Source organism: Populus euphratica, unplaced genomic scaffold, assembly GCF_000495115.2.
Source record: "Populus euphratica unplaced genomic scaffold, PopEup_1.0 scaffold81.1, whole genome shotgun sequence".
Lineage (NCBI taxonomy): Eukaryota > Viridiplantae > Streptophyta > Magnoliopsida > Malpighiales > Salicaceae > Populus > Populus euphratica.
The window spans coordinates 535,202-552,716 of NW_011499945.1; the positions used below are offsets into that span (position 1 = coordinate 535,202).

At 32.8% G+C, this 17,515-nt stretch overlaps 3 protein-coding genes and 1 long non-coding RNA gene across 7 annotated transcripts in view; 3 read left to right on the top strand and 1 right to left on the bottom strand.

Moving 5' to 3' along the window:
* The window catches only part of LOC105137513 (probable nucleoredoxin 1), a 3,199-nt gene extending 1,992 nt beyond the window's left edge, over positions 1-1,207 (top strand). Inside the window, exons 2-3 of the mRNA XM_011043277.1 lie at positions 7-137; positions 266-1,207. Of these exons, the coding sequence (XP_011041579.1) occupies positions 7-137; positions 266-910 (776 nt within the window). The 3' untranslated portion in view covers positions 911-1,207. The remainder of the gene's footprint in view (positions 1-6; positions 138-265) is intronic.
* Positions 1,208-3,948: 2,741 nt separating this feature from the next.
* Positions 3,949-5,088, top strand: LOC105137463 (probable signal peptidase complex subunit 1). The gene is made up of 3 exons (XM_011043204.1): positions 3,949-4,059; positions 4,220-4,497; positions 4,721-5,088. Exons 2-3 carry the CDS (start codon positions 4,220-4,222, stop codon positions 4,737-4,739), a joined length of 297 nt encoding a protein of 98 aa, XP_011041506.1. The 5' UTR covers positions 3,949-4,059; the 3' UTR covers positions 4,740-5,088.
* LOC105137462 (uncharacterized) lies at positions 4,685-5,914 on the bottom strand. The gene is made up of 2 exons (XR_844589.1): positions 5,806-5,914; positions 4,685-5,769 (listed from the first exon to the last, which is right to left on the bottom strand). It is a non-coding gene; the product is annotated as an uncharacterized LOC105137462 (long non-coding RNA).
* Positions 5,915-11,729: 5,815 nt separating this feature from the next.
* Positions 11,730-15,168, top strand: LOC105137465 (F-box/kelch-repeat protein At1g67480-like). Of its 4 annotated transcripts, none has more exons than XM_011043205.1 (5): positions 11,730-12,102; positions 12,401-12,487; positions 12,575-12,657; positions 12,757-13,611; positions 14,351-15,168. In XM_011043205.1, exons 4-5 carry the CDS (start codon positions 13,082-13,084, stop codon positions 14,976-14,978), a joined length of 1,158 nt encoding a protein of 385 aa, XP_011041507.1. In that variant the 5' UTR covers positions 11,730-12,102; positions 12,401-12,487; positions 12,575-12,657; positions 12,757-13,081; the 3' UTR covers positions 14,979-15,168. The 4 variants fall into 4 exon arrangements, with proteins under 4 accessions (XP_011041507.1, XP_011041508.1, XP_011041510.1 ...); XM_011043206.1 differs by having other exon boundaries at positions 11,730-11,917; XM_011043208.1 differs by lacking the exon at positions 12,401-12,487.
* The last annotated feature ends 2,347 nt before the right edge of the window (positions 15,169-17,515 follow it).

A 17,515-nucleotide genomic window follows, 5' to 3' on the forward strand; every position in this document is an offset into this window, starting at 1 on the left:
TTGAAGCCTACCCATTTACACCGAAAAAGCTTGACGAGCTAGCTGCAATTGAAAAGGCAAAACTGGAATCGCAGACGCTTGAGTCAGTTTTGGTTAACGGGGAAAATGATTTTGTGATGGACAAAAGTGGATCCAAGGTAATTTTTTTGTTCTGTGCTAACATCGTATGTCGTTATTGCATTACTCTTAATAACTTGCTTATTATCTCGAATTGAATTCATTAGCAAAGGTATTTTTATCATTCAAATGGTTTCCTCTTGATTAGGTCCGAGTGTCTGATCTAGTTGGAAAGAACATTCTTCTTTACTTCTCAGCTCAATGGTGCCCTCCTTGTCGTGCCTTTTTACCCAAGCTAATTGAAGCATACCACACAATTAAAGCAAAAGACAATGCATTTGAGGTGATCTTCATCTCAAGTGACAGCGATCAATCCACCTTTGACGAGTTCTATTCAGAAATGCCTTGGTTAGCCCTTCCATTTGGTGATGAAAGGAAACAAATCCTGGGTCGGAAATTCAAAATTGAAGGCATCCCTGCAGCTGTAGCGATTGGCCCAAGTGGCCGGACCATTACCAAAGAAGCTCGGATGCACTTGACAGCTTACGGGGCAGATGCTTTTCCATTTACCGAGGAACATCTAAAGCAATTGGAGGAGCTTGAGGAAAAGGCAAAGGGGTGGCCAGAGAAAGTGAAACACGAACTTCATACCGAGCATGAGCTGATTCGTACTAAACGCGTAGCATATATTTGCCATGGCTGTCGTGAAACAGGACATAGGTGGTCTTTCTATTGCAAACAATGTGACTTTGATCTTCACCCTAAGTGTGCTTTGAAAGAAGATGAAGATACTGGAAGTGAAAAGGGAAAGGAAGGATGGATCTGCGATACAGATGTGTGCCGCAGAGCTTAAGCAGGCAAGCGTACCTTGTATGTGGTTTTATATGGGCTTTCTGCTGTAATAAGCATGCGATGTAAGATGTTTGTTGCATGTGTGTGAAGATAGTGGATGTCTTTCCTGTTATTGATATGTAATTAAGACGTGTGTTGCTGAAGGATTTTCATGTCCTGTATTTTGATACCAAAAATAAATGTCCGGATTGGCTGCAGTTTATGTGAATCCTGTGACCCATTTGAAACCTGGGAATCCATGGTTGCTGGTTGTTCTCAAATCTCAATCACTTGTTATAAGGGTTTCGTCATTCCTAAAGGAAAATGCGTATCAGTCCTGCCAAAAAATTGGGAAGAGGTGCTATGCATGGTTCCATTGTGCTACTCTCTGTTTCTTTTTGGCTGGATGAAGCAGCAGCTTCACCTCTGGTGCTAATATTTCTGTAATTGTTCTGCAGATGAAAAAAAAAGATGGTTGCTTGTGACTAAACCAACATTATGTAATGAAACCTTTCTAACTCCCACCGTAAAAGAAACAAGAATCTCCGATCCAGGCAACTGGATAGTCTCTTTTTTTTTTTTTTTTTCCTTTGTGCCTTCTCACATTACCCGTTGAGGCTGGTTTCAGAATCAAGAAAGCAGCATTAATCTTAACTAAGAACTAAGCAAGAAAAACTCATCCAATAGAAATGGCAATTCTTCTGTTGCTGATGACTGCTTGACAAATGAAATCCCAGCAAGTGGAAACTGGGTTCATTACAGTTATTTGAATGGTGCTAGAGGGTGGAACCAAAATCACGAGCAGGCTATTGCTTGTAACAGTCGATGGGAGGCAAAGGACGGACATCATTAATGGCGAGCTACTAGAAGTTAGTGAAGCCAACAGCTGTACCAAGAACACTGAGATGATGGTGAGAGCTTATTTGTTACTGTGTTAATGTGTTTTTTAAGTGTTTTTAAATTTAAAATATATTAAAATAATATTTTTAATTTTTTAAAATTTATTTTTCATTTTAGTATATCAAAACAATTTTAAAATAACAAAAAAATTTAATTTAAAACAATTTTTTTCAAAAATATTTCCCAGTCTCAATTACAAACATCCCTAAATAATTTGACATCCCTAGATAATTTGCTTTACTTGTGTGCTTTTAGAACATAATTTTAAATTTTGGTTTGATTAAATTGGTCAATTCAAAATATAAATTGAACAGAATTTATAAAACAATAAAAAAAATTAAAAAATCAGTTAATATAGTAGATTGATATAGTGATCCGACAAGATCCGATCTGATCAGATCAATAACCCAATTAGGGTTATTAGTTAAAATTCATTAATCTAATTAAAATTAATAAAGTCGGATCAACCAGTAAGCTATATTTAAAAGCTTTGGTTTAGAAGGGAGGTGAGGTGGGTTTGAATTTTGTTTTTATGAGTTGGTATAAAAAAAAATTATATTTTATAGTTTTCAGTGAGATATGTCTTGTGATTAAATAAATTGTATCTCCCAGAAAATCTAACCTCGCATCATTTCGAAATACACCCCTAAGCTGCAAGAACCAAGGGATGGGGGATTTCACATTTTAGCAATGCATCGTCTAAGAAGAACCCGAAACATTTGGGAAAAAGGCTAAAATGAGAACAAGTCATTTGCCATTAAATCTATTTATTTTGCATAAAAAATCACAAAAGAAAAATTCTATAAAATATTTTTCAAGAATAATGGTAATGAAAAAAATGATGATGAATAATAAAAAAAGAAAATAGTTATAGAAAAAAATGATAAAAAATAGCAAAATAAAATAAAAAATAAAATAGTGATGCAAGTAGTGAAGATAATGAGGTGGTTGTGATTACGATGAAAGAAAAGATGGTTATGAGATTATAGTAATTGGTGATCGTGAGATAATAGTAATAATGGTATGATGAGACATAATTAATGATTAGAATAGTTAAATTATATTTAAAATGAATTATTATTTATAAAATATTTTATATAACTTCATGAAATTATAATATTTTCTAATAAATAAATTAATTTTGAATATTAATTATAATTTTTTTTTATAAAACATATGAAAAATATTTTTTACATAACAAATGTAATAAAAAAGTATAGAATTTGCATAGAACGATGAACCTCTCTACAAGATGTCCTCCATCAAATAGAAAGCGTTGTGCGAGGCGACATGGACTACAAAATGTCGCATGGGCTACAAAAGTTTTATCTCTGGGCTCTGTGCAATGACGCGGCTAGTAAGGTGCTAACTTAGGAGCCTCTATTGCCGGCTCAAAACTATTTGCAAACCCTACACGGGCCTGGGCTTGGCCTAGGCCTTCTAGAATTTCTGGAAGGGCTCCCCTAGGGGTAAATCTCTATTATACTGAAAGTTCCATTTAAAAAATATTGTCTGTGTAGTGTTACACTAATAGATAACCTACATATGGTAAATATTATAAATATAAATGTGATTTAAAAATTAAAATATTGAATATAAGATGTCGATGATTTGTTTTTTAAATATGCTTTATAGTTTTAAAATCTAGCCGTTAAAAAGCTAGAACTAGTGGGGTTTTAAAATATTAAAAAAAATAAAAATCAACATAATTCATTTAAAAATATAGATTAATTAGTAATTTAATAAGAACCGGTTAAAAACTTAATTTTAACAATGTTTAATTTTATATTTATTCTTTACAATTGAATTTATTTACCCTTATTTATGATAAATATAAAAATTAATTTTTCAGTAATAATTTATTTTCATCATAAAAATAAAAATATAATACAACATAATTTTTTATTTACATATAAAAAATCATAATAATAACAAGAAAAATTAAAAGGGATTTTACAACACTAATTTGAGCTGTTTAATTTTTTAATTTATTTTTAAAAAATTACTAATTTGAATATTATAAATTATAAAATTATTATAAAATTATCTAATTATTAATTTCAAAACCTCAAAAAAATTAATGAAATTAGATATAAGCTGGCCTCACACCAACTGTTACTTAAAAAAAAAAAAAAACTAAAAGGTGTGTATCCTAGTCTCCACCGTTAATCATAGCGTCCATGAGTCTGATCGCACGGTTTTGATAACATAGTTAGTCTTCTGTCAGTATATCTCAATTTTGCAGATCAAATCATCTCTCTAGCTTTCTCGGTAAGATTCTTCCTCTCTCTCTCTCCTTTACCATGTGATCTGCGTTTAGAATTATTACTTCAATCCTTTCGTTAATTCCTTAATTATGATCTAGGGTTTTGGGGTGTTAATTAAATTGAATTATTATGTTTGGGTGGTCGTTGTAATTTTTGGTGGTTAGATGGATTGGCAAGGACAGAAACAAGCGGAGCTATGGATGCAGATACTTCTGTTGGTTTTCGCGGCGGCTGCTTTAGCTACAGGTTATATAATAGGATCGTTTCGAATGATGATGCTAATTTACGCCGGTGGAGTGGTTTTCACCGCACTGGTTACTGTCCCTAATTGGCTCTTCTTCAACCGCCATCCTCTCAAGTGGTTGGACCCAAGCGAAGCTGAGAAGCACCCTAAGCCACGGAAGGCTGTGGTTTCCAATGACAAGAAGAAATCGTCCAAGAAGTAGGTTGGTTTTGTTAATTTTGACTGGTTTTTTAGTCTAAGCATTTGTTTGCTAGGGTTTTTAAATCTTCCATTTAATGGATGGAATGAAACGTTATGGGATGAATTGGTTGCTAGAATAACTTTGTTTTGCTATAAATTTTATGCCTTTTAGACAATGCCATTCGAGTTTCAGTTAGTTTTTTTAACTTCTTTTATGCTTGTTTTCTTGTTGGTTTTTCAGAGTGACAGCAGCTGGTTAATCTGATTATTAGAATGGATAGCCATTGTTAAGAGTACTGAATTTCGAGAACTAGAACAAATTCATCTTACTGGTCACGGAATGCAAATTCCTGTGTGTGCAGGTGTTTCTTGTCCGTTGGATTTTGGGAAGGTAATTGCTAAAATTTTATAAAAATGATAAGACATTGTTTTATCCAGTGGCCTGAAATGGGTGTTACACGAGACAGATGCTTGTAGTGAGACGGGAAATGTATCCTGCTTATGTTCTGGATGAAGCGGATTGGCCTTTTTATGATGGTTTGTTGTTTTTGTTGATAAGTAATACTATAGACTGTTGCTTCTATTAAATAGAATTGAGTTGATTATTAAGTGAGAATGCTGGTGATAAAAGCGAGGTATATAATTCTTTCAATTCTAGTTTTATGGATGAGTAAATTTTCACTCCACTATCAAGAAAGCAGCAAAGCGTGCATTTGATACAATTCTCAGTTAAAGAATCTTGAGGAAAGGGTTTACTGTTGAAGCTATTAACAGGAACGAAGAAACAAAGCATTGCATTATATCAATGAACAAAGTAGAGTTGCAATTGTTTGATTCTAGTTAACTTCATATACTGCCCCTTTAGAGCTTCATTTGTGAAGAAATTGATCTTATAATTGTAGGTTGAGTCATATGCCTTCTATCTGGTCTGGTATTTTCCGCTGGAAAGAATTATGATATTGCTCTTCTATTTGTTTTTCCTTTTCTTGCTATTGACATCCAACTCTTGACTTCAAAATTTTAAATTAGATCACAATGTTTACAGTACATCACAATTTGTTATACACACTAATTTAGCACTTTGAACAGCTTTCGTTCTTTCTCTGAATTTATGTTATCCGGCATAATTTTAAGAAATGCTGCCGTGTTTTGTTGAAAATGTATGATTATTGACAAGTATAATTTTCTGAAGGGAAAATGATACTAAAATTAAAATAAGAAACTAATTCCCCGTCTATGATCCATTGTTCTTTTGCTTGGGTGAACATTGTTTAATTGATGGAACTAGTGCTAATGCTCATTTCTTTTAATCTTTCGGGGGATCACGGTGGTTTATATGGTATGACTGGATGATAAGTAAAGGGTCTTCAAGTAAATAACAGTGGAGAACCGTAGACTGCAGCTTTGGGTGACGTGAGATGAGATTTTTGCCCAGATAGTGGTAGGGGATGCTTCCCTTTAATTTTTGGCTTCTCTTGTGGTCAATTTGTGTTTAACCATTCGTCCTTGTTTTGTCGTGATGAACCTGCCATGTTCTTCCTGGCAGCCAGAGTTATGTCAACTTCGGCAAATCTTTCGGCAAAGCTTTCTTCAAAATTTTACGCAACTAGCCGGACCTTTTCCTTTGGCCCCTCTGATATAGATGGTCGATTGAGTTTGTAGCTCGAAGCAGGATAGGAGAGTTTTAAACCTTCATCGGGCTGGAAATTGGAATATGAGACCTAAAAGCCGACAATAAATTATGTGCTACCAGCCTAACAACAGCTATTTGGTCCAAAAATTCAGCCAGCCTGGAAGAGACACAGATAACATCCCTTCAACGCTCTATATGAAGGAAAACGAGTGGTGAATGGGTTTGCTATACGCGGTGATTAGTTTAAAATGATTTCAACAAGACTTGCAGCAAATCAATACAATCGGAGCAAAATTGAATAAAGCCGTAGGACGCGTCTTATGTTTCAGAAAGACTGAGTGGGTGCTTTCATAGGATAAACTCAAGAGGACAAAAAGTTCTTTAAACGGCAATAGCTGCAAAATTTGGCCATCATCAGATGAGCGTTTAAGGTGTGGCCTTTATTCAGCTTTTGCTAAAGAAGCTCGGAGCTGCTTCAGCAATATTCAATGCCATGACGACCTTTGTTTCTATTCCACAGCACAGCACAGCACGCTGTCATTTTTTCATAAGCCCAACTGGGCTCCTTGCTATAGATCCTTCGGTTGACAATTGAGCCGCATGTGGTCCGTTCCTATACGCAATATTGTGGTTCCAAATATTGACTTTCCATCCCAATTCCTTCCTCATTTCTCATTCAAAAAATTATTTCCAAGATATTGCGTCAACTTCATATTCTTGAACCCATTTTCTTGTGCTTTACACCCACTACAATTGGCTTCAAGCTTCTCTATAAAGTCACATGTGGAATTTTTTTGATAAAGAGGAGAGAAACCAATAATTTCCTCTCAGTTGGTCAAAAATATATTTTATTCCTGAACTAGAAAATAAAATCTTAGTTAATGAAGTGACATATTAGATAGGTGGTTGGAAAAAAAAACCCAAGACAATGCAAGTGTTATTAGAAAAAAAGATTATGGTTATTAACTCAATTGAGTTTAATAAACTCAACTAATTTAATAATATTATTAGGAAAAAAATATCAATAACAAATAAAAAGAAAAAAAAATCAACAATGACGTATTGCCAAAGAATTGTAAAAACAAAATAATTCCCAACCATCTAAAATAATTAGAGATAAAATAAAAAAAATAAATTCAACATAAAAAAGGATCAAAAAGAAAAAAATAGAATTGAAAAGAATAAGGACTAAACTTGACAAAAAAATAAAATTAAAATGTGAGGGATAAAATTAAAAAAATTATTCAATTAAAAAAAAGATAAAAAAATAACAAACCAACATAATGAAAATCAAACTTAATATAAAAATCAAATAAAAAATAAAAAAATAAATTTAATAAAGAATTCAAAATCAAATATATTGTAAATAAGATGGAACTCAATTGCCTCTCATCTAGATACACGCTATGCACTATAATAATGGGAACAGTAAGATACACCTAATGCCTTCTTAGAAGGCAGTGTTCAAAGGTTGGACGATATACCACCTAGAAGACATAGGTGACTCTCATTTATTGGCAAATACATTGCATGTAACAATTATTTTTTTATTTAAATTATATTTTATACATGTTAAAAAATTCAATTACCTTTACCTCACATAAAAATAATAATTAAAAAAAACAAAGTGAAATGACTTGTAAGCAAAGCCAAGAAAGTGTAATTTGAAGGGGCAAAAATCTTCAAGTGGATAGAAAAAAGAAAAAAAAGAATACGAACAACTAGAAATTAAAAATATATATATAAGAATATGCGAAGATGTCCCTTTACGAAAGCTACAGCAATTCGACTCTCGTGTTCCTCCTCTAAGCTCCAGCCGCTACAACCTTTTCTTTTCTTTTTTTTTTTCTTTTTTTTTTCAAGTTAGCGAATTATTAAAGTCGTTGTGGAGGGTGACGACATGTTTTGGTCGGTTTATGAAGCAACAAACAATATCCCTTCTCAGACACATGGCTGCAAGGAACCATCCTCTTGGAACATCAAGGGGTTAGCTGTTCACGGCCTGTCAGTGCCTTATCAGATTTTTCAAAAAGAATTAGATTCGTCCGAGCCTTCTTTATTAAATCACACATATATATATATATATATATATATTAGAGTCGTTCACTTAATTCAACCCCTGCCCATATTCTTTCATATCTTATAATCTCTGTAGCTTGGCATGTTGGACGGTGCGGACGGTTCCTTAAGAAATTAACCATGAGAAATAGCTCGCATAGCTTTCTATACACCAATTTGACAATGTCCAATCTTATCCATTAATTAATTACCTTCACGAGGAATGCGATTTATATTGCAATCACTCAGCTTCCAAGAAGGATCTTGATAAATCTTGACAGGTATAAGATTAGATTTTAGGTTTATTTATTAAAAATTATTAATTTAAGTATTATAAATTTCAAATCCACTTAAAATTTATTTAATTGCTGACCTCAATATTTTAAAGAATTAATTAAGATGCATATGACGACAACAATTTCACTCTAAGATAAAATTCTAATGATCTTGACACAACTTAAAAATATAAGTATTTATGGGTTTAATGTGAAATTTGTTATGAATTAAATTATATATAAAAAATAAATATTTATGAACAATATAGATATCATTTCAAAATAAATAGTTCAGATAAAATTAAAATTTTGATTGATTCAAGCACTTGAGATCCTATTAATAAGAAGATGTTCTATCTAGATCCCATTAACTTTCATTTATAGAAATAATCTTATAAAGATCGTATTGATTCTTATAAAAAAAAAAAGATTAACTTAGACCATTTTAACCAGCATATAACATTTTTATAGCAATTGAGGTTAATATATCCAAACATCTATAATAATAGTTATTATAAATAAAATGAAAACATGCACAAAACTTATACATGATACTACTAGCAAAAATACCTAATGGTTATGGCTAAAACAAGTATAAAAAACCCTACAAGTTGGCATAAAATATCCTATATATCTCTACATGATTTTATTTTATTTTTCTTTATTTTTCTTTTAAAAAGAACTAAATTCACAATGAAAAAAAATAAAATTTACAAAATATTTCGTCATCTATCCACACACGATTTCTTCTTTTACTTAGTTTTACAAATTCAAATTTTGCAATCAATGTTTAAATTCTTTTATTACGCCAAATCAATGTGAGAAATACGTTCTTAAAATTATTTGAGGAGAAACTTAGATGGGTTAACAAACAAATGGATCGGGGAATACCTTTATTGTTAAAAAAAATAGTTTTTTATATTTTTATTTTGGTAATAGTTGATGTATTTTATCATCTTTGTCTTCTTTGTTAACGATAAAATAAAGTGATTTTCTCTATTATTATATAATTTTAAAACTATGACATTAAATTTCAGGTGAACAATGAATGGACTTGTTGCTCATCATACCCTTTATAGAGTTGTTGAAGAAAAAAAGTCGAGTTCTTGTTTTTTTCATATTGCACCAACTTTGTAATAGTCGCACCAGAGACCCCGTCAATGGAGCTAAATATTTAGTCCTTGATCCAGTGATGGGGTCTACAGTTTACATGCCACGCATGCTGCTCTCTCTTTCCTCGAAAATACAGAAAATAAAAAAATAAGCTACCTAACGGGGAGGCCAAGAGAGTCACCAACTAGTATTCCACGTTATTTCCCCCTTCTTCCCCAAGATTCAATATTAGGAGATAGGAAAAGCCCATGTTCCAGCCGTCAACTTCTACTCCACTCCACAATTTGACCTCGATAAATAGATTATATTTAATAATATATTTTTTAAAATATATTAAAATAATTTTTTATTTTATTTTTTACATTATTACATCAAAATAACTTAAAAACATATATAAAGAACTTAATTTGAAACAAAAAAAAAATATAAACAATTTTAAATTCTTTTTAAAAGCATTTTTAAAATAAAAAAAGATAGTCTTAAATTCAATCTATTTACCCCCCGCCGCCAGCGCACCTCTAGTTCCAGCAGTTTTGACGATAACCTAACAGCGTTGAAAAAACTAACCAATTGACAAGTGACAAACCCTTGGAATAGGAATTAAGTCTTCCAAAATAAAAAAAGTTGAAAATTATTTTTTGGACTACGCAGCAACAAAGGTAGCTTTCCAAAGTCAGACACCAGTAGATTGTAATTAAAAAATATACCATGGATTAATTGCACCTAATCATGTTAAGAGGTGTTTATAAGTACTAATATATTGAAATAATATTTTTAATACTGGTATATTAAAATAATTTAAAACTAAAAAAATTTAAAAAAGTTATTTTTTTAAAATACAACCACGAATAAACCCTAAGATATGCACGAAAATTGAAAATGAAAACACAAAGGTATCTGTCCCCGATTCGTAGCCGCCAGTTGATTTATCAACCACAATGTTGTTATTACATGGACTTGTCCTGTGTCCATGACCATTAAGGTAGAAGCCACAGACCCCCCTAGCAAAATCTAGACATTCAGACAATACATCCAGCTTACCGCATTGCGAAATTAATCCTTGACCAGACACGTCGTCACTGACGTTGAAAAGTGCAACCTCCGTAGGGTGCATTCAACTAAGTATAACGTCCATGGATGATGATGGATCCCACTTAAATTAACAGCTTTAGCCGACGATACCACAAATCCTAGTCGTGGTCCTCGACACTTCAACACCACTGCAGCTTGTTCTCTCTTGTCCAAGTCCACCAGTATTTATCTCCTAGTACGGCGCGTTTGGACTTATATTAACGATTATTTTACAATTCTTTTTGTTGAAAAATAGATTAAAATAATATTACTATTTTTATTTTCTTAAACATTATTTTAATATTAGTATGTTAAAGCAATAAAAAAATGAAAATAATTTTAAATAAAAAATTTAAATTTTTATGAAATGCCGTTGTGGTTGGTGAGAAATTTGAACAGAAGGTAACAGATATCCTGTGGCCAGCAAAGGAATCTAGGGTGAAAATGATGATGCCATACAAAGCGTCATCGGTCAGTCGTCTCTATCTCTCTCTTATCAGACTTTAGCGGCAACTGGCAATGACCTCACATCAAATTACCAGCACATATTTTTTTTTATATATATATAATATTTTTAGATTTTTTTAATATATGAGTATAAAAAATAATATTTTAAAAATAAAAAAATAATATTTTTTAAATAAAAAATCAACCATTAACACAATTAATTTTTAATAAGAAATCAATTGAGTTTTGTTCAACTATTTCAAAAATAAACTAAATTCATATCAATTGAATGCATTCAAAATAAATAATTTTTTTAATATTAAAAAATTAAAATCAAAATCAAAATATAAAAATCCTTTATCTGCTCCTTTGAACACTTTTTTATTTTTTTATATTCAATATTAATCTAATAATACATGTGGGTTAAGAGTTAGTTATCCTATTTTCAGCAGATACAAGAGATTCACGCAGCTAGTAGTGTAAGAAAATCCAAAAATCTGACAAGCTTAATGATAAAATCTAAATAACACATGGTCTTAGGACACATTTAAAAAGAAATCCATGTAATAATCAGTCAGAAACATCGTAATAATACTAAAGAATAGTAGCTGTCCTTTATGGATACTTACCGGTGGCATTCACTCCGAGGAATAGAAATCAGAAATCTAATCCTGACGTGGTGGAGCCCTGTCAGTTTTATCTTCAAAACTGGCAATCCGGGCGTGTCTCTATAAAAAGCCTCATTTCTTGCTTCTTTCTCAAAGACCAAATCTCTGTATCCACACCAGCTCCCCTGTCCACTTCTCCGCGCGAATTTCCTATTTTTTCCTTTCTTAGCCAGGTTAATTCTCTCTCTCAGTCTTAACAACTGTTTACATAAACTTCTGGCTCCAGTTTTCTTGGCTTCGATCTGTCAGCATTAGTATCCATCATAGTTTTTCTTTTGTTTAATCCTGATGATGTTTTATTGCCTGTCTTCTTTCTCATTCTAAGTTGTGGTATCCTGTTATAATTTATTAACGTAAGGTAATGATAACCTGTTTTCGTCACCCCATTTTCACTCTCTGCATGTCCTGTTTATTGCCATCTCTCCGTTCTTCTGTGAGTTTACTCTAGGATTTGAATTCTTTGGTTTGCTTTTAATTCATGCTCTGTATTTATCATCTTCTAGCTATTGACCTTGATCTTTAAGCTTCTCCTTTGTGGGTTTTCGGCAATTAACGATGTATATTTAGATCTCTGTTCATACTGCCTAAATATATCTCCTGTTTGTTAATTTTTCTTTTCTTTCATGACTGAATGATTGGTTACTGTGATTCTGTAGAAATCAGGGGTCCGGTGTAGATTTTTATTTTCAAATCAAACCTGCTTGTTTCGAGTGTGGTGTTTGCATTGAGAAGCTTGGTTTTAGGTGCTGATTATTATCATCTTTTATTCACTATAATAGCTCATATTCGGTAATTTTTTAATGAACTAATGTTCTTTTCATGCGATCCAGGTAATTAATTATCAACTTCAATAACAGTTGAAGTCGCAGCAGGCTGAGGCTTCCTAAGTTTTATGGTTCCTGAGTCTTGACAGGTATGTAAAAATATAGATATGCTTGTACTTGGATTTCGAACTTTTGATTCCATGGATGAATGTTGTGTTTTAAGTGTTTTTTCTCCTCTTCATCCGCAGGGATTTGGGAAATGTTTGGGAGAAGAGACTATTTTTAAGGCTTACAAAAAACTCCACATAAAACATCTGAAAGAAACTGCTACAAGAGAAGAACTTTTTGTATGGAATCAAACTGGGCAAGACACAGGAAACCCTTGGCATTTACCGCTCAAGTGATTCGATCTGCAGCTTCTTCCATGCTCTTTTCTCTTAAAATCCCTATAGGGGATAGTTAATGTGAATTTATTTAATCAAGTACTAATTCATTGTTTCCAAGGTTCTGCTAGATTCTAGGGAGATATAATAAACTACATGAATCATCTACATCTCCGTTCAATTATAGAAAATGTCTGGTTTTACGAGTAAGAAGAGATTCTTAGACACAAGCATGTCTTTCTCCACTTTGATTACCCATGAAAATCATCAAGTCTATTCAAAAAGCAACCTTCTAGTAGCTTCCGGGGGTTCTGATGATATTGATAGCTCCATTCTACCTGGATTGCCTGATGATGTGGCAAAGTATTGCCTTGCACTTGTTCCTCGCCGCTACCTCCCAGCTATGGGTGCTGTTTGCAAGAAATGGAGGTCGTTTCTTAAAACCAAAGAGTTCATCACAGTGCGAAAATTAGCTGGCTTGCTTGAAGAATGGCTTTTTGTACTAACTATGGATTCTGAAGGAAAAGAAAGCCACTGGGTGGTTTTGGATCGTTTGGGACTCAAACGTCAGCTTCTTCCACCTATGCCTGGTTCTACAAAGGCTGGGTTTGGAGTAGTTGTTCTAAACGGAAAGCTTCTTGTCATGGCTGGCTATTCAGTGATTGAAGGGACTGGCACTGCCTCAGCAGATGTTTACGAATATGATTGTTACCTCAACAGGTTTGTTTTCTGTCAAGCATGGGAATCTCTCTCTACCTCTTGGAATTATTGTCAGATTGATTTGGATTTTTTTCTCTGAAACTGACATCTCGGCCTAGTGGATTGTTCCAGTTTGCTAGCTAGGAGGCAAAATCTTTTTGTTTGATATTTCTGAAATCTTAGTTGGGTGGGTTTATGAAATGTTTGGCTCACAAGGAAGTCTAAATGAAGCCTATAGTCATTTCTGTAACCTTGTGAACTGGGACCCTCCACACGCACACGGGCACACAGATATGTAAACAGGGTCGTAATTTTATTGATTGTTTGGAGAAGCTGCCTGTTCAAATCAAACATGAAACTTGTACAATTTACCGAGCCTTTTTCATGTGCTTGAAAATGAGATACGTCACCTTTATCTGGCTGTTCTAATTAAAGTAACTGTAGAAGTGGGACGCACCAAAGAAGTTGATATAATTCATGTCAGGGTTAAGGGCCAGTCACATATTAAATTTATTTCCGAGCACTGTTACAGCAACGATTTCGTTTGAGGCCACCTCTGCAGACTTCAGTCTGAGATTTACACTGTAAATGTAGGCAGGCCCTGGGCGGATGGCATGTACCTGGTCCCAGAATACTAGTTGGGCCAAATGGTCCGTTATCTCCTTTTGCGGTGCTTTGTCTGTCTGTGCTCTGATTTTTATAATGCATTACCTTTCTATAGTTGGAACTCTCCATTGAAACATTTTTCTTGTAATTGCAGTTGGAGCAAATTGTCAAGCATGAATGTTGCTCGGTATGATTTTGCCTGTGCAGAGGTTAATGGTAAGGTTTATGCTGCTGGGGGGTATGGAACAGATAGAAATAGTCTCTCCAGTGTTGAGATGTATGATCCTGAGACTGGCAGATGGACCCTGATAGAAAGTCTTCGCGGCCCAAGATGGGGTTGCTTTGCCTGTGGCTTTGAGGGCAAGCTTTATGTCATGGGAGGAAGGTCAACCTTCACTATAGGCAATTCGAGGTTTGTGGAGGTGTACAATCCAGAGAAGCACACCTGGTATGAAATGAAGAATGGTCGTGTGATGGTTACTGCCCATGCTGTTCTGGGAAAGAAGCTCTTCTGTATGGAGTGGAAGAACCAGCGGAAATTATCAATATTCAATCCAGAGGACAGTTCATGGAAAACGGTAGCAGTTCCGTTGACTGGGAACTCGATCATTGATTTCCGGTTTGGAATCCTTGATGGAAAACTTCTATTATTCTCGCTGGAGGAGGAGCCAGGTTATCGTACTCTTTTGTATGATCCTAATGCTTCTCCAGGTTCCGAATGGTGCACTTCTGCGATAAAGCCATCTGCACGCTGCTTGTGCTGTGTGACCATTAAGGCATGACAGAGTGCATCGATGAGGACGGGTCTGTACTTATAACCAGACAGGCAGGGATTTGTGGTTTCTATTTCTTTTCTATATCTGCAAATACTTTTTTTTTTTTTTTCTCTTGTGAAAGTTACCGAGACGGCTGTGTTGCTCTATGCTGTCTGTGTTTTGCCATTGATGTGCCTAAGGTCGTTTAAACTCTCGAATAATCCCAGCCCCTGAGAACTCATATTGTCATTAGACGACGAATAATCCCTGAATCTTGCTGCAATTTCCAGATTTGAGATTCTGCGCTAGCTGCCAACCTCCGAGGTGGTAGTTTGTTTTCATGTATCCCTAGCTTTTCAGGTGGAAGCAGACCATAACTGAAGTTACAAGTTACCGGTAGAGCATAGAGCATAACGTGAGCTTAGGCAATGAGATTAATGGAAATTGGACGGCACCTTAGCCGTCTAAGGTTGGGTCTATGTTCAATCGATAAGGCAGCCGCTTTAGAAACACCAGCACGCCACCACGAATGTCTTTAGGTTTGGAAAACGCCTCCATGATCCGGTAGTAGATTTCAGAACGGACCAGTGTGATGATTCCAAAGTCGTGCGCTCTCACGGATGAAGCATATTTACACCACCACCAGGCAGCAGGAACATAGCCTATGAACCCTCCACAGTACACACCCAATTCAATTTTCCACCATTAGATAGATGTCTCTAATGCCTTTTTGAATGAAGCATTTAGTGAAGATGTGCATATGGAACCATCAAAGAATTTGATGATCGTTCACGACCAGCACACTTCAGTTCAGAAGTTCATTGAGCGAGTAGAAAGAGGCTCAGAGCAATTTATATAATTACTTGAAGGTGTATTTTACTCATTTCTATTGAAAAACATTGTCGTCCTATTTTGTAACTTAGAAAGTACAGTTACCGATTGCCTCGGTGTTGGACTATTTTTTTATATAAAAAATAATATTTAGTTGCTATAATTGTGTGTTTTTTTTTAATAAAGAAAAATATATGGCTTGAATTGTAGATCCGACTAGTTATATAAGTTGACTTTATTATAATTAGATAAAAAAAAGTACTAAACAACAATACATAAATCAATTTTTTTTTTTAAAGTAATTAGAATAGCATGATAAAATTTTTTTTTTCAAAAAAAGATAAATATTATATCTCAATTTGCAATCTATTAAATACATCATAACAAAATAAGATAAAAAAATAATATAAAAAACAAGTTTTGATCAACCTGAATTAGCATGAACAATTTATAACTCTGGTGATCAAGACGAGCTACCTCAGGATATCTTGTTAAACCCACAACTCATATAATGAGATTGGAATAACACATTAAGAAAGATAAAAGAATTATATAACCTTCTTTTTTAAAATAAAATATGTTAACTTTTTAAATCCGTGACCTGAATCATTAGATCCGAAACACTCTATCTAAAAAGACCATGAATTTTAATTTTTAATCAATCAAATATTGAATGATGAAATTAAAAAAAATAATTTTAATTATACAAAAAAATTATGAAAAAATAGCAATTAAAAAAATGATGATTGAGATTAAAGTGAAAAATAAATTTTATATTAGATTTAATGGTAAAATTGAAAAGAAAAATCAATTTAATAAATTCAAAAAAATTAAAAGAATGAGGATCAAAATTAACATAAAAAATAAAAAAAATTGATTGAAAGGTGAAATCGAAAAGAATAATAACTTTTACAAAAAAACCAAAAACAAAATAGGATTAAATTGAAAAATATAATAACATCAATTTAGATTGAAGAATGAAATTAAAAACTAATAAACCTTTTACAAAAAGGCCAAGAATAAAATTATAAATAAAAAATAAGGATTAAATTAAAAAAATTAAATTGGAATTGAAAAATAAAATTAAAATCATTTTCATAAAAAAAAAATTCATCAATAACAAATCAGATCACAAAAAAAAAAAAAAACATGTGGCACGCCTCAAGGAAAAAGGATACATTATAACTCTTCTAACGACACAATAAAAATGTATTTTTGGACGCCACCCAAAATATGCGGCGTATCTTACATGTCTCTTATATTGTACATGTACTTATTCTTTTTATTTATTTAAATATTAAATTGCTCTTAAGTTGACATAATAATAATAAAAAAAAATCATTATAAAAAAATAAAAATATTATTTGACTCCAATTTTAAAGGTATTTTGATGATTTCACGGTATTTTTTAATTTTTTAATATTTGATCAAATATCGAATTGCTCATCTAACATTATAATAATAAAAAAACTAAATCAAAAATATAAAAAACACCCTTGATGTCAATATTTTTTTTTACTTTCAAAAATATTTTAGTCATTTGAAATGAAAAGAAATTTATTTAATAAAAAAAAATCATATAAAAAAATTTAATACTCTTGATAGTTGGTGTTTAAGTTTTTTTAGGTGGAGAAGTATTACCATCATTATATTATTTAATGAACAACAGAAACGAATCTGAAGCTGTAATGCCAATTAGGTTCTTTCAATGAGAAGCAAAATAATACTTTCTG